The sequence below is a fragment of the Anabrus simplex genome, chromosome 5 (genome assembly GCF_040414725.1).
Source record: "Anabrus simplex isolate iqAnaSimp1 chromosome 5, ASM4041472v1, whole genome shotgun sequence".
NCBI lineage: Eukaryota > Metazoa > Arthropoda > Insecta > Orthoptera > Tettigoniidae > Anabrus > Anabrus simplex.
The window spans coordinates 406,536,861-406,561,908 of record NC_090269.1 but is presented as its reverse complement, the minus strand read 5'-3'; the positions used below and the strand labels follow the sequence as shown (position 1 = coordinate 406,561,908).

The window sequence follows — 25,048 nt, the reverse complement described above, 5'->3', positions numbered from 1 at the left end:
AACTGAGTAGAGGTGGGTTCGATTCCCACCTCAGCCATCCTGGAAGTGGTTTTCCATGGTTTCCCACTTCTCCTCCAGTCAAATGTCGGGATGGTACCTAACTTAAGGCCACGGCCGCTTCCTTCCCTCTTCCTTGCCTGTCCCATCCAATCTTCTCACCGAGCTCGATAGCTGCAGTCGCTTAAGTGTTGCCAGTATCCAGTATTCGGGAGATAGTAGGTTCGAACCCCACTGTCGGCAGCCCTGAAGATGGTTTTCCGTGGTTTCCCATTTTCACACCAGGCAAATGCTGGGGCTGTACCTTAATTAAGGCCACGGCCGCTTCCTTCCCACTCCTTGAGCTTTCCTCTCCCATCGTCGCCGTAAGACCTATCTGTGTCGGTGCGATCTAAAACAACTAGCAAAAAACAAAAAACACAAAAAAACAATATTTCCATCCCTCCACAAGGCCCCTGTTCAGCATAGCAGGTGAGGTGGTCTGGGCGAGGTACTGGTCATTCTCCCCAGTTGTATCCCCCGACCCAAATTCTGAAGCTCCAACACACTTCCCATGATGCGTTAGAGGTGGGATCCCTCGCTGAGTCCGAGGGAAAAACCGACCCTGGAGGATAAACAGATTAAGAAGAAGGAGAAGAAAATTGAAATAAATAAATTAATAAATGAACAATCAAATATAAGTTTTATAAATACAAAATCAAGTGGTTAACATCAACTATAAAATAATTCCAACATTCTTGAGCTTGAAACTGAACGTTGGATTAAAATAATATTTAGATCTATTGAATAATACTGATTGGCTGTATGAATATTACATTTCACTTCAGTTGAATCACAACCCTCTAAGTGTCAGGAAATTAGGCCGTTCCAGGAAGAGTGGTGGTGACGCCGGTTTAAGAGAAGTATAACTTTAAAACAATCCTCGATTAACACTAATCAGAGGGAAAACTAAAGAGGTCTGACACTTCAAAATATGACTTTATCGGCAAAAGAAAGGAAGGGTCAGAAAGGGTGTGAAAATAAATTACTGTCTAGACCCCGCAAACCCAATACCGTCCGGGTCGTAAAAAGGACAAGAGTTGACCAAGGGAGATTGGATAGGACAGATGAAAGTGAGGAGGCTGGCACAGGTAAGTGGAAGCAATGTTAGAGTCAGCTAAGGTCCCGTGGACTCCCAATCCCGCTCCAAAGTTATGAGCTGCTGGGCCCCTTTCAGTCGCCTCTTATGACAGGCAGGGCATACCGTGGATGTTACTCTATCGGCGCCATCCCACAGAAGGGATATTAAGAATACTACGTAAAATACAGAATTAAGGTAGTTAGGCTATGCGTATTCCTGTTCGACTGAATGGTCAGCGTACTGCCCATCGGTTCACAGGGTCCAGCGTTTGATTCCCGGCCGGGTCGGGAATTTTAATGGCTTCTGATTAATTATTTTGCATCGGAGAATGGGTGCTTTTGTCTGTCCCAACACTCTCATCTTCATATTCAGACAAGACACCGCACTACCAATCACCACAGAAACACGCAATAGTGATCACATCCCACCATATAAGGTTGACGTCAGGAAGGGCATCCGGCCGCCAAACAATGCCAAATCCATATGTGCAACTGCGACCCCACAGATGTGAGAAAAGTGGTAGAAAAAGGAAAAGAAGAAGGCTATGTATATTTCTGCTTATTGTAAAAGAAAAGAACCTATTTTATTAAAATACAATACGGCAGATATTATTAAGGCACGACGAAAGAAATGACTCACCCTATCGGCTTCAATGGTTCAGGATACAGAAAACGAAGGTCATGAGTAATTTGAATGAATTATTTTATTCAAAATAACGTTTGTGTTACGCTGAAACGGCCGAATGAAGGAAAAACGGCGAAATGCTTGAAAAGGAAATGAAACTGAGCTCAAGATGACACCAGAAGAAATTAAACAAATGGTTCACAGACTGAGGCCACAGCTAAAGAATGAAAGTATTTAAAAAAGGGAGCAATGAAACTGGGATTTAGTAGAAAATACAAATACGAAACAAAGCGTGAACTGAAGATGTATCTTTTCCAACCTCATCGTGCAGTAGGTTTGCATAGTGGTTTCAAACCACATTGCCAGATTTCTGTGGATTTTCAGTTTGTTACCAGGCAAATGCTGGTTCTGTACTTTAAATAAAGCCATGTTCTCTTCCTTGCCAGAACTATCCCCTTCCTATATCATTACGCTATATCAGTGCGACGTAAAACAAATCAAGTACTTAAAACACACTTCTAGCTTATTAGATCATTTGTGGAGTGGATGCCGAAGAGAGTATGTGGAGAACAAAATCAAAGTCACTTCCTGACATTCGCAGAACACTTTTATCGACAGCACGGTCTTCCACAAACAGCTCTTGTAGCAAATTATTGACAACTTCCCTGTGTTCAAGACTTAAAATTCATTCTCTCACCCAATTAATCCTTTTTACCTTTTCACGTCGGTTTCTTCCTTGTCGCAGCAAAATAATTGATAAGCAATTTCTGGATAGCACTCCATTACCAGAAGACATGCTCTCCAAATCACCAGTTGACCAGAAAATTTACATGTGCATAAAACTGAGCCATAAATCTCGCTTAATGGACACATTCCTTTTTTGCTAGCCAACAGGGAGAAACGTAAAGTGTATATATAAATAGCGCCACATTCGTTGCTCATTAGAAAAGTTACATCTTGTATTTACGATTGCATTCCAATTGAAGTTTCATTTTCGTCGGAGGCAGATTTTGCAAACGCTAACCACCCGTGGTCGTGTAAGTAGTACTCTATAGCTCGACCGGCGAGTGGTGAACCCTCACAAGGGAACATCGGCAATGGTTAAGTCGCCGATCGCGATGAAACTTGGAAAACACATTGAGGTACACGTAAAAAAGACGTCGGCATCAATTTTGGGTGCCAACATTCATTAGAGCGTTAACTAAGGGGCCTAAAGTTGCGATATTTAAAATTCCGCGCGATGAGCGATGAATACCTGCTGGCCAATGATGATAAGCCGGCACACTGCGTGCCTAGAGACACGCCTCTGCAACTCCTCCCCTACACACCTCCGCCCCTCCTTCTGGTTCGCCACCGCACGTTTCCCTTCACCCCGCGCTTGCCGGCTGCTTACCTGTTGAACGGGACCGGCTGTATACTTTGCTTCTTTTCGCACTATAATTATTGAAATCCTTTAAATAACGCTCCATTTCACACATAATGATAATAAGTAACCTAGACTAATATACCCATATTTTATTTAATTTTTTTATTCGTTCCTGCTAATTCCGGCGAGTTGTCACATTTGTGGGTACAACTCCGAGTTAAGTACCACCGGGTGTGGTCAAACGTGGGATGGGGTATCACGTCCTACCTACGCTTAAATTATGACTTACTTCTAAAACGCCTTAGAGCTGTCGGTATTGTCCTTTAGAGTGGACATACATATGGAATTAATGAAATTAAATCACCCACCACTAAATAAATCTCTCACCTTTAAACAACGTTAAATACCTTTTTATGTAAAGAAATTACGTGCCCGGGTAGAGGATCTCAATGAATGTAATGAGATTCTGTACCTCGGGATATCACAACCACGTTATAGGTCCAGATCTTCTTTTTATGTCCCCTTCCCTCACCCATTTCGTGTACGCTATCAGTTTCGTCATAACGAAACGACATCCAGGACGACAACAACAACAATTATAAACTCCGAGTTTGAAACTACTGGTATTTTCCGTATTGCGTACTCTGGTATAAGGAATAGGCCTAAAGGTAGAATGTTTTTATTTGTGCTTGTACTGAACGATTTATTTATGTTGTGCAGTGACAGGCACAACACATTTCGATTGCAGCAATGGTTGTCGAATATAAATAAATTTAATGCATAGGCAACTTTGACATGGGTATGACATGGAATGTAGTCAAGTTTGAGGTAATATGAAAAGCCTCGACAAATAAAAAAATATGTTCATTTATAGATTCAGTAGATATACAGTAATCACAGGCAGACCTGTGGTCTTACTTTACCGGTACTTTTGCGTTGTAGCTGACGAAGGTCTATGTATTCAACAAGTACCGATATTAAAGTATCACGCTACAGTCTTCTGGGTAGAATGGCAGTTACATACGCAAAAAGTTAAATGGCTATTGTACGAACTGTTACAACAACAAACAATTACAAGGCAACACAATTAATGACTCCGTATACATTACTTCGGGCAAACTCCCCGTCAATAAATGATAGTAAACAAGAACAATCTTTGGTCTATTCGAAACATTAAAAAATAGTGAAAACAAAACCGAAACAAAACACTGTTAACAACAGGCACCATACATTTATTTTGCTAATTGCTTTACGTCGGACCGACACAGATAGCTCTTATGGCGATGATAGGATAGGAAAGGCCTAGGAGTTGGAAGGAAGCGGCCGTGGCCTTAATTAAGGTACACCACCGGTGGTGGGGAAAATGGGAAATACAGAAAGCCATCTTCAGGGCTGCTAACAGTCGAATTCGAACCCACTATCTCCCGGATGCAAGCTCACAGTCGCGCGCCTCTAACCGCACGGCCAACTCGCCCGGTGCAAACGTTTTCATAAAAATTTCAGAAAACGCAAACTGACTAATACGACGTGGAAATTATAAAGGAGAGATATGAGGAAGGCTGATAGAGTACGCTAAGTGTAGCACCGGTTCTCTTGGAGGGCTAAGGAGTGGGCCAGGCGCGGGGAGAAGGGAAACGTGTGGTGACGAACCAGAAGGAGGGGTGGAGGTGTGTAGAGGAGGAGGTGCAGAGGCGTGTCTCCAGGCACGCAGTGTGCCGGCTTAGCATCATTGGCCAGCAGGTATTCATCGCTGATCCCACGGAATTTGAAATGTCGCAAATTTTAAGCCCTTTAGTTAATGCCCTAATGAGTGCTGGCACCCAAAATTGATGCCGACATCTTTTTTACGTGTACCACAATGTGTTTTCCAAGTTTCATCGCGATCGGCGACTTAACCATTGTCGATGTTCCCTTGTCAGTATCGCGCTGGAGTATCAGCAGTGGGGAGCTTGAGCGCTGGAGGAGAAGACTCGTCACGTGGCATTTTCGAGAGCTGCGATTGCATGCCGATATTATAATGGATGTCAACAACACGTTGGACGGTCACCCACAGCGTAGGCAGTTCCCCCACCGCTGAAACGTGTAGAAGAGGTATGGTTAGCCTTGGCTCGCTAGAACAGCCCACGAGCAGCCAAGGCCAATACGCTAGCGATGATTCGACTGGCAATAACAACCCGTACGATCACAGAAGGTTTTCCTTTCGAGCGTAGTTTTTTAAGTCTATTGTTCTATCACAACCATGGATAATTCTTATCTGAAATAAATGAAATGGCATATGGCTTTTAGTGCCGGGAGTGTCCGAGGACAAGTTCAGCTCGCCAGACGCAGGTGTTTTGATTTGACTCCAGTAGACGACCTGCGCGTCATGATGAGGATGAAATGATGATGAAGGCGACACATACATCCGGCGATTCCTGACCCTGCCGGGGATCAAACCCGGGAACTCTGTGACCAAAGGCCAGCACGCTAACCATTTAGCCATGGAACCGGACATCTGAAATAATGATAATAAGAGCTTAACACAAGAAGACATATTACTTATGTTCTTAATTTTATAACTAATTTACAAATTACAAATTAGTTCCTTTAACGCAGATAATATACATACTCAAGAAGGGAAAACTTGGCAAAAGATAAATTATCTGTTATATACATGAGTTTCATTTTGTATAGGGTGTTTTTCACAATGAAATTTCCCCTTAGGGCTGCAAGTGCTGATATGACACTGTTTTTAATAATATTAAGGGAATTAAAGGGTACCACTATTTTCAATCAACACATGAAGTTTTACGTAATTGACTACATTTTTTATGATTTTCCTCATTGTTTGATGTAATGTTTTAAGCTGAATATACACTATTCTTAGAGCATGTTTAAGTTTCAGGACTGATAGCTTACTTCTGTTGCCGGACTTGCGTATCTTCATCATTGATAAGAGCTGTTTACATACAGCAGGAACGTGAAGCCCAACATACCCATCACATTATCGTTCGTTTGAAATTGAAGTCGAGAGCCTCCGCTTCCGCAATAAGCCCCAGTTGTTAACTACTATTGAAACCTACAGTGTGTTTCATGCGTTGGCCGTCAGGTGCGCCCAGGTTATGTACCTCCCCTTGACTCATCACTCCCCGCTCCGCGGTATAGCAAAAAGGACAGCACTTCGCTCACTTTCTCCTTACATGATATGAGATAGCAATTAAAAGAAAATAAGAATTAAGAACATGAGTGATTAAGAATTAAGAAAATAAGCTCGTACCTTATGACAGGAGAGGTCGGAAATGTTCTGCTCCTGCACCTACAAGATTTTGGCATCGTCTTAGACAACTCTGATTCACACGCATAAGTTCGTCTTCCGTAATAAAGGCTATTTCTCGCCGGATATGTTCTTTCAGTTCGTCCAACGTGTGAGGGTTCCTTACATACATGCACTTTATTTTTTAAGCTCCCCCATAAATAAAAGTCACAAACAGTTAAATCCGGGGACCCTGGCGGCCATAATTCCGTACTAAAAACACGGCCTTCAAAACTGTAACATTTTCGTAACCCACCATGTTGAGCTCTTCGAAAGCCCGGATTCTTGTCCAAGTCGTCTTAGTGATTTTGTAGGTGTATGTTGTAATCTTTCTGCGATTTCATTTACGTTTTCCTCGTTAAGCACACGTTTCCAAAACGTCACTTCTTATCCAGTAAAGAACCAGTCCCTTCCAATGTGTTTACGAGTTTCCGCACGGTCTCTCTATGTGGAGGGCGTACACCTGAAAATTGTGTTCCATACTAGATTCTGTTAGCAAATAATTATCGTATGTAAATACCCTTTCCTCTACCGTGTACGCCTCTGGGGGCATTCTGAAAATTATACCCCGAACGAACACTTCACAACTCGAGAGCAGTTGGAGCGACAGATCAACGCATAGTACAAGTTTTAAGCACGGACCTGAACTGCGAAGTGCGGGCATTCCCGTGCTGTCGCTGCACTGTGTAACGGGAAGTGATGAGTCAACGGGAGGTAGATAAGCTGGGCGTGCCTGCCGGCCACCCGATGAGAGAAACTCACTCTACATTCATACAGTGCACTGAAGCTGAGTGGGCTGTGACATCACAGCAATGTGTTCACTGCCAGTCTGCCAGCAACCACACACCACTGCTGTAAAGCCTATCCCAGTATTTTCTTATGATTTCTTCTCTAATGCAAGTTCGTTTCGTTTTCAGCGTTCTACTTCCTCTGTCTGAGGGAGAGGCCAAAAGCGGCGGCCATGCTGGGTCCCCGACAGCAGCAGCCAATGAGCAGCGAGGACCTCCTTACGTCGGCATTAGACGACTCCGACCTGGATGAAGTAACCGCTGCAGGTTGGTTATTTTGGTTGTCCCATCTTATTCTTAAGCATACCTTTGTACTCAGCCGCGCACGTTAAAACATGTGGCTTGAGAGGACCAGAATATCACCCGAGCTGATGGTAACAGTTGTTATAAGTCTCTGGTAGGGTGATCAAGCGTCCTACGTATACTTTGTAATGTAATTCGTGATCGTCCTACGTCATTGGCATATATTCGTACTTTTGTTATGTTACATTGCTCTCGAGATTTCACCGTCAGTTGTAATGTCAGTTACAAGTGTGTTTTGTTCTCTTCTTGATTCGAATGGGCCTACTTTGGACCATGCTTGTTCAACTTTTGGACTTTTGTCTTTGTCCGGAATTCTCTGCCGATGTAACTCCTTTCCTTCATCTGTCCACCGGTTACCTTCTTTCCGGGTATTTTACTGAAATCTATGGACTTCTTTCAGGGTACGTCGTAATGACCGTCTATCTTGAAGATCTGATATTCCAAGTTCTTCAATGTACCTCTCAATTTCTGTCAGCCAAGTGGTACGAATCTTCTTGTTCTGCCAGAAGATGAGTGGGCGATTGGTCAGTTGTTTGGAAGGCAGTCTTATTACATGGCCATAGAAATCTACTTTCCTTTTCCTAGCACAATCAGAGAGCCTCTCTACAGGGTGGTCGGAAACAACGTGAAACGTGTATATCAGCGTTAGAGCGTTGGTCGCACTGAAAGGCAATTTGAAAAAAAGAAATACGTCCATAAATCGCTCCCTTGTCATTTTAACAGCTGCTGAAGTTAGCCAATCAGATCGCTTCGTGGGCGATTTCAGATGGGCTTTGCGAGGCGGTGTTGATAAATCTGCACATGGCTTATTGCCGGTTTGAAAGCACCAATAGAAGAAATAAACATGTCCGACTCATTGGCTGAATGCTTAGCGTTGGGGCCTTCGGTTCAGAGGGTCCTGGGTTCGATTCCCGGCCGGGATGTTCCACAGAAACACTCAATAGTGATGACATCCCTCCATATAGGTTTGGCGCCAGGAAGGACATCCGGCCGTAAAACAAGGCCAAATCCACATACGCGGCACAGTTCGCACCCGCAAACCCACAGATGTGGGAAAAGCGGTGGAAGAAGAAGAATAGAAGAAATAAAGTTGTGCAGGGGAGGGACTTGAACAAGGACCTCCCTGGTCATAGGCTCTGCTACGGTGGCATTGGCTGAACCCACGGTGTGTTAGTGTTTGATGGTCATTTCTCGGAATGGCTCTCAAGCCCGACCAAGCCAGGTACAGATTTAGCAACACTGCCTTATAAAGACCATGTTTATTCGCCCGCGAAGCGATCTGATTGGCTAACTTCAGCAGCTGATAAAATGACAACGGGGCAAAATATCGACGTAATTTTGTCAAATTACGTATCGGTATGACAAACTCTGTAACGCTCTTATATTCGGTTCACCTTGATTCCGATCACCCTGTATATGGTCGTAGAGGTGCGAATTGTGCCGTCTGCGGAATTCATCATCTTCCTTTACCGAACCTAAGATCTTCCTGAGAATTCTCCTCTCTCTGACTTCCAGTTTCACCATCAGACCTCTTCGGTTCGATGAAAGTCACTCCATGGCATACGGAGCTTCTGACGAGTAGTGCTTCAGTTTCAGGTTACGTGACAGGCAATTTTTGTTATATGTGTTCTTAGTTAGTCGATAGGCCAGTTCCAACTTGTTGACCCTCTTGGATAAGGATGCTCTTTCGGATAAGCCGGATTCAGTCTATTCGCCGAGATTGTTAAATTTCTCAGTCTTCAGTCCCCGTTCTAGTAGTATCTCTGCTAGCATCTTTGATGTTGGTGAAGAACTACTCTTCTACTCATGTCGAACAACACGAAGGGGTGTGCTCAAGGCTTAACGCCACCATCCGACTAATAAAACACCATCAACAGCATCATACTCCCACACTGCATATGAAAACTGTGCGAAATATATGGAATTGAATCGAGTTTTGTGGTACGGAATCAAGTGATTATGAATTGTTTACCACCATTCCTACCCTTCCTTTAACTTTCTTAGGGTTAACATATTATACTACCAACGGGACTCGAACCGCTAACCACAGTGTCAGATCACAGCGGCCATCAGGTGGTCTTGCATTTGGGAAGTTGATTTCGACGGTATTGTCTCAGTGTGAGATGAATCAGCTAACTCTTTCAATTTCGTCGTTTCCCACGTTGGAAAAATGTACAGCCATCTTCTGTTATTATCATCAACAGTAGTAGTAGTAGTAGAAGTCACCTAGTAGCAAAGTATTCACTATAGGGAGAACATATTGCTTACTTGTGGAGCCTTACCCTGGGAAGTAGAACGACGATGCTGTTCCACGCAAGCAACATCATTTGCCGCTAGACCTGCTCCTCCGATTAGACTATTGCTGTGAGTAATTACGGTATCAGGTGATATTAAGTTGGGGAAGGCTTTAATACACCATAAACTCGATAGGACATAATAGGTTAACATTTTTCCTAGAAATACACTACATGATTATTAAAAGCGATTTCATGTTCTTAGAGTAATCTGAAGATTCAGAGGTGAGACAAATTTTAATCATTATGGAAAAATGCTATCTCATTAGACAAAATATTAATTTTCCCATACTTTCGAAATGGAAGAATGTTTCCAAACATTCCTGAAAATGTCCGACCACCTTGAGCATCCTGTATGTTTCTAGTGGACAATTTATGATATAGTTCTTTAAGGGGAGTATCAAAGATCTATCCCGATAATGTTAAATTTAACACATTTATTTCCCGGTTTCTTTGGAAGTGTCCAAGGTAATAAAACTAATTTTCTCTAGGAAGTAGATTAATATTTAAATCATTTACTGATCTACTTTCTTGGTTAGAACCAAAAAATTAATATATGGATTTTTTAAATCAATTCCATACATTTTACATGTATTTACTTTTTAAAAAGATGTTATGCTCAAACTATGTGTCGAATCTTTAGCAATGTAGATACGTATAAAAAGGTATGCTGTTAATGACAGAGAAAATTTTCAAAGCTCTAACTATTTTCTGAGAAAATGGGAAACATTCGCAAAAAAATTAGTTTATCAGAAATTGCACTTGAAAGTGCAATGTAACATGTTTCTTTCAACATAAACACAAGGTATGAAGTAATATCAGAGCAACCAATGTAGCCAACGCATGTAGTAGGATATTAGCATCTTCTTCTTCTTGAAAGGTGTGGTTGGACTCATGTGTTATCGTCCAGTCACGAAAACATTAATTACTTTAACACTGACACATGTATCACTCGTATTGTACTTTAAAATGTAACTGATAGAAAAAACATACCATAGGAGTCACACAAGAAACGATGATGACATATAGACAGAGGGTAAAGAGATTTATATCCTACCAAAATTATGATAAACATTTTGCAATGGAAGAGTGAGTATAAAGAGACTGTCAGAGGATTATAATATAATATGTGCATCATCAAGAAACTGATTTATGCTGTTCAAAGGAGTAGGAGTTAGAGAGGATAATAAACACGAAATACTTGTGGGGAAGGGGATGCCCATGTTAAGCAAAGAGGATAGGAAGCGCTGGCGGGGAACATCAAAAGCAGGACATTGTAACAGAAGGTGATTACTGTCAGTATCAGACAAGCCACAAGCACAGGAAGTTGGGGGAGGAAGATGAAAACGATTTTTATATTGGGGAGTAAGGGCATGATTAAAACGTAGACGTATAATAGATGTGATATGGCGCCGAGAGTACGTACCATAATAAAACCACGGTTTAAGAGGAATAACAGGTTGTAATTGATGATAAAAACGTCCCTTTTCTCGTGACGTTTCATTCCAATCGGACTGCCAATGTCGATATGCTATATCCCGCACTTCATGAATTAGATCAGAAGGGGGGATCGCAAGAAAAAGAGGGGGGGGGGGATTGTTGTGATGCTCGTTTAGCTGCCTGATCAGCAGTTTCATTCCCCATGATACCAGAGTGACTGGGAACCCAAACTAGAGTTCTATAAACACCAGAACGAGTAAGGATATATAAGAGATACTTAAAGCTATATAAGTACCAATTAGGGGAAGAGAGATGCGAGCATAAGGCATGCAGAACATTTTGTGCATCCGTGAAAATCGTAACCTTACCATGAGCATGTGACCTGATGGTAATGAGGGCTTGTCGAATAGCAAACAATTCGGCGGTGAAAACAGAAAAGGCAGAAGGGAGGGAAAACTCAGAGAGAGTATACGGTTGGGGGATATAAAAGGCTGCTCCAACGCCGTGTGCTGATTTTGATCCGTCAGTATAAATACTTACTTCCCTTATGTAGAGGGAAAGTCGAATACGTTTAGTAGCAAGAGGGGAAAGAGGAGTAGAATGTGTTAGACAAGAAAATGATTCAGAAGAAGATATAATTACTTGAGGACAAAAGGACTGACTGTCATAAGGGATAGAGTATAAAGGCAATGTGGGTAAACGGAGGAGCTCAACTTCTCTTGGTATAAGAGAACGAAATGCGGTATATAAAGCAGGGACACGATTTCCACGGGGAGATTTGGAAGAATAATAAGAATGTAAAAGTCGTAGCTTGGGGATAAGCTGAGACCGGGTGACAGTAAAATGTTTGAGGACATACTTAGCGGCTATGGTCTGTCACCGAATCTTTAAAGGCTGTTCACCGGCTTCTATTAATAAGGCATTGGTTGGTGTAGTTCTAAGTGTTCCTAAACAGACACGTAGTGCGCGGTATTGTATTGTATTTAAACGTGCAAGGGTAGTAGCAGAAGCGGTGTCGATAAAAAGAGCACAATAATCTAGTAAGGATCGAATAGTTGCTCTGTAAAGGAGAATAGCTGTAACGGGGTCAGCGCCCCAACTTCGACACTTCGACGGGTGATCGTACGTAATATAGAAATAAAACAATCAGTTTTACGTTGAAGAGAGACCACATAAGGAGTCCATGATAATTTGTGGTCCAATATGACTCCAAGGTAGGAATGCTGGTTGACAAAGGGGATGGTAAGACGATCAAGAAGGAGAGCAGAACGGTTAGGTGCGCGAGTATGGGTAAAAAGGATTGCAGCACATTTGGAAGGCGAGAGTGAGAAGCCATGTTCATGTAACCAGAGAGCAACCTCATGAAGGACACACTCTATTTTTCTCCTACACACATCAACACTATCATGTGATACGTATAAAACATAGTCGTCTGCGTAAGCTAAAACTCGTGCGTTCTTTGTAATTATACGTTCTAAATATCGCATATAAAGCGCAAAGAGGATACCGCTTAGTATATCACCCTGTGGGACTCCATGCGAAACGTGTCTTCCTGGAAACGGGGGGTAGGGGGATTTGAGAATGAGAGTACGAGAAGTATATAGGCGTTCTAATAGAGAAATAAAAGCAGAGGGAAAGCCAAGCGAATCAAGGCATGACCATAATAAGTGTAAAGGAACGGAATCATAAGCTCCTTGAATATAAAAAAAACAGTAATAGTGCTATGTTTACGATGTCTAGCTAGTAGGAGATCAGTCAACAAAATATTGAGTGGATCTTGTGTGCTACGTCCTTTAAAAAAAGGCATACTGATATTTAGGAAGGATTTGATGTTTCTCCATAACCCAGAGAAGACGCCGTAGTAGAATTTTTTGAAAAAGTTTCCTAACACAGGAACTTAAAACAATGCCACGATAACTTAAAGGAGAAGAGGGATCTTTCCCAGGTTTAAGAATTGGGACTAAATGAAAGTTGTTCCACTGTGTCGGTACCTGTAAAGTGAGAAGGATATTATTAAAAAGAGAAAGTAAAACAAGAAGACCGGTATGGGGTAAAAGTCGGAGCATAGTGTAAGTGATACTATCAGGACCAGGAGATGAACTACGAACTGCTTGTAAAACGGACTGTAATTCGGACAGTTGGATGGGTTGAAGTAAAACATAAAATTGGGGGGATATGGGACGGAAGGAAGAAAAGGGAGGCGGAATTGTGAAGTCAGGTGTTATAGTATATAGAAAAGAAAGAAGGACATTAGGCAGAATAATCGAATGCGCAGGGTGTACAGAAGTAACACGGGTGAGCGCGCGAATGGCGTTCCAAAGGGATGTTGCAGATACGCGATGATTAAGAGAGGAGATGAAGGCTTTCCAAGACTCGCGTCTCTTTGCATTAAATATGCGTTTGATACATGCATTATGACGTTTCAATGTTAAATAATTAGCTAGCGTCATATTCTTACGATACAATTTAAATAAAGCTGTTCGCCGCAGTATTAACTTGTGACATTCGTCGTCCCACCAATGTATTTTCTGTTAAGGACGGGGACAGAGGGAGGGGATAAATTTTAAAGGATGGAAAGTCTCAATATATGAGGAGAGAATGCGTAGAAGTGTAGGATAGTCTAAGGTATTGGGCGTGTATTGAAGGAAATGGGTGTGAAGAAAACTACAATACGAATGTTTATCAAAATTTCAGAAAGACCGAATATTACTGAGCTGAGAGGGTGGGGATGAGGAAAAGGGTGGTTTACAAACACCAAAAGAAATAATAATAGGGAAATGATCACTCAGATGAGTGTCACGTAGTATATGCCACACGGTATTAGGAGTCATGTGGTCATGGCAGAGCGAAAGATCAACAGCACTAGGGGGTGAACCAGGAGGGGTGAGTCGAGTTGGGGACCCGTCATTTAAAAGGGTAAAGTGATGGAATTGAGTTGCCGTAAGAAAATTTGTCCCTTTAGATGTATCTTTAGAACTACCCCAGGCAGTATGGGAACAATTAAAATCACCAAAGAGAAAAACATTTTCAGTGGAATCAAATTGGGTAAGGAAGTGGGACCAGTGAGAGGTAGAGATATAAACATCAGGAGGACAATACACATTGATGAAATATATATTTTGCACGATAATACCTAAAGCAAGAGTATTTGGAATGCAATGCGTCAGAGGGAAGGGGACATATGGAATAGACTTATGAATAAAAATGGCAAGGCCTTCACTTCCATTAGTATCAAGGCGTTCGACACGAAACTCAGGAAGATGAAAAAGGATGTCTCATAAAACCACGTTTCTTGTATTATAATGATGTTAGCACATGTTTCCTGAATTAATAGTTGAAGTTCATGTTTTTTATGAAAAAGACTTCTAGCGTTCCACTGCAAAACGCGTATCATATAGGGTAAGGATATGAGCGATGCGATCTCGTAGTTGATAAATTACCGGTGAAATGGGAGACTCTCCTCCCACATTCTGAAGAAGCAAGAATAAGATTTGTTGGATTTCTTGATGTACTTGGTTTCTTTGCATTAACAGTTGCGAGTCGAGGGATCGGGGCGGGTAACTAGGACCCGAAGTAGAGGGAGGTGGTGCTGTGGGAAGAGATGATGATGTTGTAGCAGGCGGAGAAGAACATAATGGAACCCGGCCCGTAGAACCAGGGTCAGGGCGTACCAAGGCAAGATAACCAGTTCTATCATAACCCGGAGTCAAAGGCGGAGGGGCAGATTTCTGGATTACTCGTGTAAATTTACGTTTCCTAGAAAAATCTTGAACAGGGGAACAAGAGACTTGTTCTGGTACCAGGGGGGGAAATCCTGGGGGTGTTGAGACGGATGATAATGAGGGAGGGAAGTCTTGTTCTTAGCATCTTGTAATGAGATATGTTTCGTGCTCATGACCTTCTTTATCTCTTGTTGATATTTGTGTTCCGGACAAATTATTGCTCCCGTTGGATGTGGGCCTTTACAATATACACATTTAACAATCTGAGATGTACAATGATCGGTGGCGTGCTCCATTGAGCAGCGTGCTACCTGTGCACGACATTGGGCCTGTGTATGACCATATCGGAGACATTTTCTGCAGAGAACAGGGGAAAAAATGAAAGGCTCAACATGCAAGTAGACTTGGAAAAGAGACACTTGTGTAGGCAACTTTTGGGCTCGAAAAGTAATTTTAATTGACCCAATGGGGACATATCCAACACCATCATTGGAAACAATGCGACGATTGAGACGTTGTACTGCTTTAACCGGTACGGTTGAAGTAAGATAAAGTCGAATGTCGTCTTCAGAAAGGTTCTTATCCACATCTCGAATAATCCCCACACGAAAAATATTAGACGGGATGTATGCCTTAAGATGTAGAGATGTGAGCAGAGGGTGGCACAGAAAGTCGTTGGCTTGCCCCGCATTATTAAAAGTTATTTGTAGGCGATTACGACCTTTACTGGAGATAGACTGGACGGAAATATTACGTTCATAAAAATGTCTCCCAAGGGCCATAGGATGGAGTTGTCCTAAATTTTTGTTTTCCAGAGATTCAACGTATACAATATAAGGTCCAAGGTGTGAATGGGAATACTGTTCACGTTCCAAAGGCGGCAGTACATTGTCACCATTAGAATTAGAATTTTATGATAATTGTGAGTCTGTCAAAACTGATTGAGCTGCCAGGTTTCCAGAAGATTCGTCTTGCATCCGAACTTCTTCCTCCTGCGCGACAACTAACTTATCTCCTAACAAAAGGCTATCACCTCCACTGGAGGCAGCCATCTTAACACACGGCACTAGCACTAAAACAAGAAAAAAGAATCCTCACAACCAAGTACTGAAAAAACGGAGCACACGACTAAGCGTATCGTAATGTGTAAGTACTAGGTAGCGACTGGAGGCACAAAGTTCTTCAAAATATACCAGTAAATACAGTAAACTTCAAACTATTTGCTGAAATTCAAACAACACCTCTCTACGGTTGCCAAGGAAAACACACCATTCTCTGTGATAACAGTAACCTTTTGTCAGGATATTAGGTAATAAATCAACATAAATTACCGCCTTCTAGAACAAATAGTTCCCGAGATATCTTGTCTTAACTGAGCAAGTGCTCACGAAATCTGGAGAAATGGCTTATGCAGTAACACATTCTTTTAGATTTATGAAGAATGAATGAATGAATGAATGAAACGTACATCAAATTAAAGAGGAAACTCTAACTGATAAATTTCCATAAAAAATAAAAATAGACATCTTTACCAATACCACCTTTTGTACTCCACTTTAGGTGATATCCCTGAATAGATTCATCGGGGAACATCTATCATATAGAGATACAATCTAGTAGTAATAGTAGTAGCAGTCCACGTAGAAAAAATATTTAACCTAATGTAACATTGATCATATCAATTTCTAATTACAGATTTACAACTTCTTCCAATATAAGTGGTACCATTCCAAGGAATCTCAGGTAATCCAAAGAATAACTTGAACATTTTGACTTTCTCATTTCAGACATTGGAGAGCTCTACTTCCAGTATACCAATAATACAGTCTATGTATTGGATGCAAGTGATGCCTGTTCGGTGAGTGAAGACTATGTTTACATAATTATTTATAACTTAAATAGAATCAACCAATTGCGAATGAGATACAACTATATAAAATTTTAGTTTAAGCAATGGTGGTGGTGGTGATTATTGTTTTAAGAGGAAGTACAACTAGGCAACCATCCTCTATATAACACTAATCAGAGGGAAAAAATGTAAGGGATCCGACACTTCGAAAAATGAAGATATCGGCCAAAGGAAGACAAGGGCCACGAAGGGCGTGAAAATGAAAGACTCCCTAGGGACGTCGGATAGGATAGATGAAAGTGAGGAGCCTGGCACAAGTAAGTGGAAGCAATGTCAGGACTCAGCTGAGGGCCCCGTGGTCGCCAATCCACGCTCAAAAGTTCAGAGCCCATGAGGCCCCTTTTAGTCGCCTCTTACGACAGGCAGGGGATACCGTGGGTGTTATTCTACCGCCCCCACCCACAGGGGTATTTAAGCAATGGAATAATTCCCCAGGAAAACGTTTCGTAATCCTTTTGATCTATTTTATAGGATGGAAAAGAAGATAATTTATACCCAAAGATAAACATCAAACATTGTTTTAAAATTATTTAATTAGTACTCCCTTAGTAATAAAGCAAGTCAGCATGCCATTTTTATAAATTAGCGTATATGCATAAAATATATTTTAAAATGATGAGATTGTTGCAGGCTTTCACTAAAAATCTGTTTCATCCTGCATTTGATCGTCTGGGAGGTTCTATTAACCGGAAAGTCGATCAAGTGTCAGTTTGAAAATGGTCCAATCTGCGAGTACCCACCATAAACATAAACTCGTCTCATCATCCCCAGGTTGAGCAGCTCTTTTCAGCTTACACCATGTGAAGGTGAGCTGCATGTACAATTCCAACCTCATACCAGTCCTGCCAATCCTAATTCCTTGAAGTACCGGAAATCGAACCCGGGCCCCTGAGGACGGTAGCTAATAGCACTAACCGTTACGCTACTGAGCCGGACACCCACCATATGATCCGACATGAGTGAGATTGTACCCACGAGGCATTATGGAAGGAAAAAGTAAGGAGGTGATTGAATTGAATTGAATTGAATTGAATTTATTGATCATGATTTACATGCCACTGAGACTGAAAAGCCCCTTTATGCAGCGTCTTCTTATAATACAATGCAGATTTATGAAAACAGTAACTACATTTTTATAATATTAAAGTATTAAACTAAACAAGAAACTTAAAAAAAAATGAAAATACAGATACCACATCCAGTAAGGTTAAGACATACATTATATAATAAGTAAGAAAGTAAATCATTAAGCCCTTCTGTTATTCTGGACTACATGGGTTTAAAGAATATAAAGCTAAAGCAGAGAAACAATTTTCTTCGAAATATACATATTCCTGATTGTTCGACACAAGAATGCCTGATCTCAGCCTCTTGCGTACTCCTCCAGAAAGACAGATGTTAAGAACTGCTTTAGTTGGGTACAGTTAGTGTTACTTGCAAAACGGTGAAGATTAAAGACGTTGAAGATACGTGATGCAGTGCAAACAAAGGATTTGTTAAATTTAGTGGTACGATGAAGGGGAATTTGAAGGGTGGTTTTTGTAAATCTATTATCTCTGTTATGTACCGACTCCGTAGGTTTAAATGCATTATAAAGGTAGGATGGTGTCTTCAGTTTGAGAATTTTCTGCGTAGCAACAGCTACTGAGATTTCCCGACGTTCATGGAGTTTCAACCATTGTAGCTGTATGTAATAGGGTGTTATGTGTTCATCACGCCTGGCATGTGTAACGTAACGAACACATGCGTTTTGTACCCTCTGTAGTTTTATGTTCAAAGTTTCAGATAAGTCGTTGTATACGACTGAACCATAGTCAATTATTGGAAATATAAGACTTTGAACAAGTAGTTTTCGCATGAAAGGTGGTGTACATGACACGTTACGTTTCAAAATATGCATGGATGACACAACTTTTCGGATTACATTTGACGTATGATCAGACCAGGATAAGGTTCTGTCGAAAATTAGACCTAGATTGTTAACGGTGTCACTATAATGAATATCTGTCTCTAGAATTTTTATTGCTGGGAGGGATTTGAGGTCAACAGTTTTCAGGAGTTGAAAATGGGAAATCACGGAAAATCCTTTTCAGGGCTATCGAAAGTGGGATCCGAACCCACTATCTCCCGAATGCAAGCTCACGGCTGCGCATGACTAACTACCCGGCCAGCTCGATCGGTCAAACACAGAACAACAATGCTCGTGTGAAAAGGAAAATGAATCTTAAATACGTTATACTCTAGGAGTGGGTAAATATGCCATGCAAACAAACATTCCTACAGTACGATACCGTAAGGTTCGTTTTCCTTTACAGACGCGCATAGTCTGGATAGCTGCATCATACACAGAAGAGAAGGAAGTCAACTGCAAGCTTATGAAGTGAAGTTGCTTAGATCAGCTGTACAGAAAACAAGGAAGGACAGAATTATGGTCAGATGCGAAGAGTCCTGCAGGTCAGCCTCAGATGGAAGAAAGGCTAATTGTTGCAAGGTTGAAGCAGCTAGGACACGATAAGAAGTATTTTGAGAAGATCGATGCGGCACGAAGACCGATTGGATGCCCTAGAAGAAAGGTTAGACCAGATAAGAGAAGATCTAGAGAAGGAGAAACATGAGGTGCCCGAGACAGAAGCATACCAAGACCGTAACAAGTAAAGGCAAATTGTTCTAAAGCATCCTACCCGGCTCCCTGGGAGGAATTCATGATGATGATGATGATGATGATGATGATGATGATGATGAACGCGAATTTACAAATCGTGTGTAAATAATTATTATTTATCACATTTTAACGCGGGATTTTTGAAATCAGAGATAGTTTTTGAATTATTGCCCAAACGTTTTAATTTCGTTACTTAAAATTTTGAAGTACACAAAATTGCTTTCGAAAAACTGCGGATAACGTAAAATTTCCACATCAATGTATACAATACGGACTAAAGAAGAATTATGCAAAGTACCGTTTATAGGTCTGTAACATTCTGACAGAATGTTCCTAGAATGTTCCTTAAAAACACTTAATTTGCCGTGGCAGTGGTAAACCCTTTCGGGTGCCCGTAATTTTAAACAAGATATGTATGGCAGAGATTACATAATACATCAGCTCAAAGTATCCAGCAATTGAAATCAAAATCTGTATTCACATGCCTCACATCTATCTGCTTTTTCTATTGGGCAGACAAATGAAAACCGAACACCCACCATAACACAAATTACACGCGACAGGTGGCAACACTGTTGTTAGGTACCGATACTGCCATCGCTGTGTAAAGAACAGTCCATAGAGTCAAGTCACAGATGCACGCAGTTGTTGGGTTATGTGTTTGCTGGTGCGCGGACTGGTCAATTGTGTTCGTCCAGCTGCAGAAATGGAGGCAAGCAAAGAAGAACAGAGAAGTGTGGTTCGTTTTCTGATGGCGCAGCACTATGAAGAAACTTTGCAGAAACTGCGACGCGCCCTTAAGTCAAACCGTCATGCAATGCTGTCGGACGGATTCATCCCGTTGGATGATATTGTTCCATAAGGAAATTATCGCAGAATTAATTTATTCTATTATCACCACCTATTCAATACAAGCCACGTGCTACGTGGGTGGAATCTATACAATACTATATACACTTCTCAGGGACATGTTTCGTCCCGTGTTACGGGCATCATCATCATGTAGGTAACCTTAAGGTCAAATATCTGAAACATAATCTATTCATACAAGGTTCACCCTGAAAAATACGTTACACCTTAAAAACATCTTAAGTTAGATGATGATGATGCTTGTTGTTTAAAGGGGCCTAACATCGAAGGTCATCGGCCCCATCTTAAGTTAACATGTTACAATTATAATATAAAAATGCCACATTACACACTAAGCGTATTGAGATTTGATATTGTCTATACTCGTGAAAATTAGAAATGAAACTGAAAACTTACAAAATTGTTTAAATGATAATTAAGAATTTGCAGATCCTTGGGATAGTAACGGTCTTGAGTAAAGATTGACTCTTCTTTGGGTACATCAGTCCCAAATGTTCTGTATCCGAACTTGATTTAAAAAATTTCCATTTGTTATAAACAACAGCTGCATATTTAAGAATAAATATAAGTTGAGTGTTGTGATTAAAATGTTGTAAATTTAAAACTGTGATCGTATGTTTTCTGTCGCGTAAAGCGGTGTCACTAGGCTGTTGCTTAATTGTTGAATTGTGTTCTTGACGTTATGAACAGTCGTGTGTGAATATTCTTACTTGTAGATGTGACTATTAGGCTTTGAGATGGATAATGTCTGTAATGAATTAAAAGAGAAGTTAAAATTAGTATTTTGAAGCACGCGTATTGACAAGAAACTTCAAGTAGTTAATAGGCCTATGTCAGTTGAGGAGCAACTTACTTGTCAAGGTAGTGTTAAGTAGAACTGACTGTTCCGGCACCTCATGCCTGACTACCACTTCTATTCCTGGTGTTATTCTTTTGCGGTAAAAGAGGGGTGTGGTGTAGAAGGGGGAGGGGTTACGTTGATCTTTAAGCGCCTGTGTCGTTACTGGAGGGGGATTAATCGGGTTAGTGTGGGAAGACCTGACGTTTGGTTTGGTGGATTAAATATTTGGATGAGTGGGTTTACAAAGATTCGGGATTTTATTCTGGTGTGAATTCACGATGTGTATTAATTTGGGAGTTAATTCGTGTAGACGAATTTTATTTTATGTGACCTCATTTAAATTATGATTTTTATTACCGGTATAAGTTTGGTCCAAAAAGATGTGTAAATTTTCTAGTTCGTTCATTAACTTTCCTTCACTGATACATTTAATAATAGTAAGATCCTTCTCTATAGTTGTAAGTAGGTGTCCTGTCTCAGTCATGTGCAGGCTCATGGCCGAGTACTTGTTGTGTTTAAAGGCGTTGTAGTGTTCCATGTATCTCGCGGAAAGGCGAGTATAGTATTACGTAGATTTCACCCACGTAGCGCGTGGCTTGTATTGAATAGGTGGTGGTAATACAATAATTTTTGTTATAATTTTCTTATAGTCAGCTTCAGTACGGACCAATCATGAGAATTGTCTCTTGCAATTTGATATTGTTCCTTGCCCATACTTCCAAAATGGCGAAGGGTACTCTTCAGCGATTTGGTTGGGAAACACTTCAACATCCTCCGTAGATCCAGGATATTTCACCTTGTGATTTTTACATTTTTGGCAACCTGAAGAAAGACATTCGTTGACGACGGTTTCATTCGGAAGAGGAATTACAAGAGTGGGTGCTGTTGTGGATTCGTCAGCGACCTACCTAATTGTACAAAACCGGAAATGATGGACTCGTCTCCCAAAGGGATAAATTCGTTAATGCTTTTGGCAGTTACTTTAAAATAAAACCATCCCACGGCCACGTTGTGGCGGGTGTTCGGTTGTTATTAGACTGCCCCTTATATTTCAAGTAGGATTTAACAATCTGAAAGATATTTTTTTCTTACAAATACAACTTTAAACTAATGTGTGTGTGTGTGATTCCTCAGCAGGACATGGAAGGTATGGTGAGTCTGTTCGGGTCCCCAGCAGGCCGAGCTCTGGTAACGGCAAGCAGCAGTGGTCCATCCAGTAACACAGCAGGTGTGACTGCCAGCAATGGTTCAGCACACATCTACCAGCACCACTTGTACCAGCAACATGGCAGTAAAGCCAGGCGGAAAGCTCGTCGCAAATCAAGTGCCGAGTTGTACAGAGAAGCAGCAGCTCTTCTAGGCCTCGCTTGCAGTATGACAGATAGTTGTCGCTGCATTGAATGTCAGGTAAGTATAACATGACATTCAAAATAACCTAGAGGGAATAAAAGAATATAATACATTTATGATCTGGAGAAATGGTTAGTTTATTTATTTTCCTCAAATGGTTACTCCCAGATTGCATTGGTACGGTACATCTTGCCTCCTAAGAGTATCCTTAAATATCAGGGCATTGTAGCTGAGTGACATCATCACAAGATTCTGATGAGGGCAAGGCATGCTGATCATTCTTTCGAGGGGAAGGAACTCTTGGCAACTATTCCTTCTTACTCTGATGAGGAATGAAAATGGTGGTGGTGGTTGTGATAATTTTTGTTTTAATAGGAGGACAAATCTTAAGTACATGCAATTTTGCTCTAATTATTTTTAGGTGGGCTCTATGGCATGTTGTGCTCACCAGCCGCTAGATTGCACCGTTGTCTACGCCTATGGTAGGTTTGAGCGTTATCAGATCAGTACAGCTTGCGCTGTTGCGACGTAAAAATGGCCACGCTACTCTCTGCTTGCAACAAGAAAGAACAGCGTTCCATAATCCCGTTTTTGTGGTCTGAGGGTGTACCAGGAGCGGAATTTCATAGAAGATTTTCAGCACAACACGGGGAGAATATTTAGCCACAGAGGTTGCTTCCATTCCATGCTCTGACGTTTGCTCTCTGTTTCGAAGTGGTGAACCCATGTTTCATCTCCAGTGATAATCCGTTTCAGAGTCCGACTCGTTGGCTGAACGGTCAGCGTATGAGCCTTCGGTTCAGAGGGTCCCGGGTTAGATTCCCGGCCGGGTCGGGGATTTTAACCTTAATTGGTTAATTCCAATGGCACGGGGGCTGGGTGTATATGTTGTCTTCATCATCATTTCATCCTCATCACGACGCGCAGGTCGCTTACAGGAGTCAAAAAGAAAGACCTGCACCTGGCGAGCCGAACCCGTCCTGGGATATCCCGGCACTAAAAGCCATACGACATTTCATTTCATTTCATCCGTTTCAGAAACGTTTCACCTTCGTTAGCATGACGGTCCAGTAGGTGCGGGCAGATTCTCACATGATTGCACTTCTGCTCTCCATTGAGTTGTTTTGCAGCCCATCTCGGACAGACTTTGTGAATTTTAAGCCTGTTATGCATGATTTCATGTGCGGAACCATGGCTAATGTGCATATTGTTTGCCACGTCATCAACAGTTACTCGTCTGTTGTTCAGGATCATATCACGCACTTCTTCAATATTGGCATCCGTTACGGTTGCAGATGGACGCTCGATCTTTCCTCATCCTTCACGATACTATCGGAGAAAAATGTGATGATAAGCAGTCAAAACACGTCTGTTGAAATTACCCCTATCTAAACTATTGTACACTAGCACAATTTCTTGTAGACCAGGGAGAAAAAAATTAAATTAAACACATGGAGAAAAAAGCGTTGACTCTACATTTTTAGCCAATAACCGATAAGGAGTTAATAGACGGGAAGAGCATATCATTATGTACGTGTACAATAATGGTAATATCACCAGCCATATAGACTGTATTCTTGTTAACATTAATGCTTCCACGATCGTACTTGTAGACATGAATTGGGCGTTTGGGTTAAAGACCGTGTCAAGATAACAAGGTGAAACTCTTTACGTTTCGCAGAGAACTTCTCTCCGTTTCTTCAGAAGAAAATCTCGACTGTTCGCGAATAAGCCTTCTATAATAATGAGGGTGTGAATTTAAGATTGCTTTACCATTGAAGCTGTAGTTGTACACTCTTTCGTCACCGGGTGGCTCACTGTACAATCGCACAGCGCTCCAAGCGGGGGCTGACGACAACATTAAGCTAACTAATTTGTCGCTGAAAAAGCGGCCCGACCGTGTTCACGGTTTGGCCGCTAGATGTCAGGTTTCCGTCCTGTTCTTGGCTGACTTTAACATTGTGATATGCGGAGTAACTGTGATGCTGTGTTGATTTTGTGCACTTTATTGTGAATATTGTTTCTGTCGGTGAGTATCTGTGAGGTTGAGAAGAAGGTGCACTGTTATGTACCTCTCTGTATTTCGGATGACACTAAAAAAGCATGAAAATTGACGTTCCATAGTTTCCCTTCCGAGTGCGGTTTAAGGGAGAAATGGAAGCAAACTATTTCTAGGCAAGGTTCTAAGGATCTCTTTAGGTACCTAACAATTCTTCTCATAAAACAGATTTCAGTGTAAGCACATCAATCAAATTTCCTTCTGTTTTCATTGTGTATCCTGTTCACAAACAGGAAAATGTCAAACGCAGGAAGCGTCCAGCTCCCAAAAATGATGTATTGCCATCAAAATTTAGTAAACGTTCCGATTCAGATAACGATGAACATACCATATCTTCATACGTCAGCCACAAACGAAAAATGAGTACAGGTCTCGTTTCTATATCAAGGAAAGTCTATAAGTATCTCTGTT

At 41.4% G+C, this 25,048-nt stretch overlaps 1 protein-coding gene across 1 annotated transcript in view; it reads left to right on the top strand.

Annotated features, from left to right (window-relative positions):
* The first annotated feature begins 1,103 nt into the window (after window positions 1-1,103).
* Window positions 1,104-25,048, top strand: part of LOC136874577 (uncharacterized) — a 36,305-nt gene continuing 12,360 nt past the window's right edge. The window contains exons 1-4 of the mRNA XM_067148213.2: window positions 1,104-1,127; window positions 7,301-7,454; window positions 16,734-16,804; window positions 22,366-22,635. Coding sequence (XP_067004314.2) covers window positions 1,104-1,127; window positions 7,301-7,454; window positions 16,734-16,804; window positions 22,366-22,635 — 519 coding nt within the window. The remainder of the gene's footprint in view (window positions 1,128-7,300; window positions 7,455-16,733; window positions 16,805-22,365; window positions 22,636-25,048) is intronic.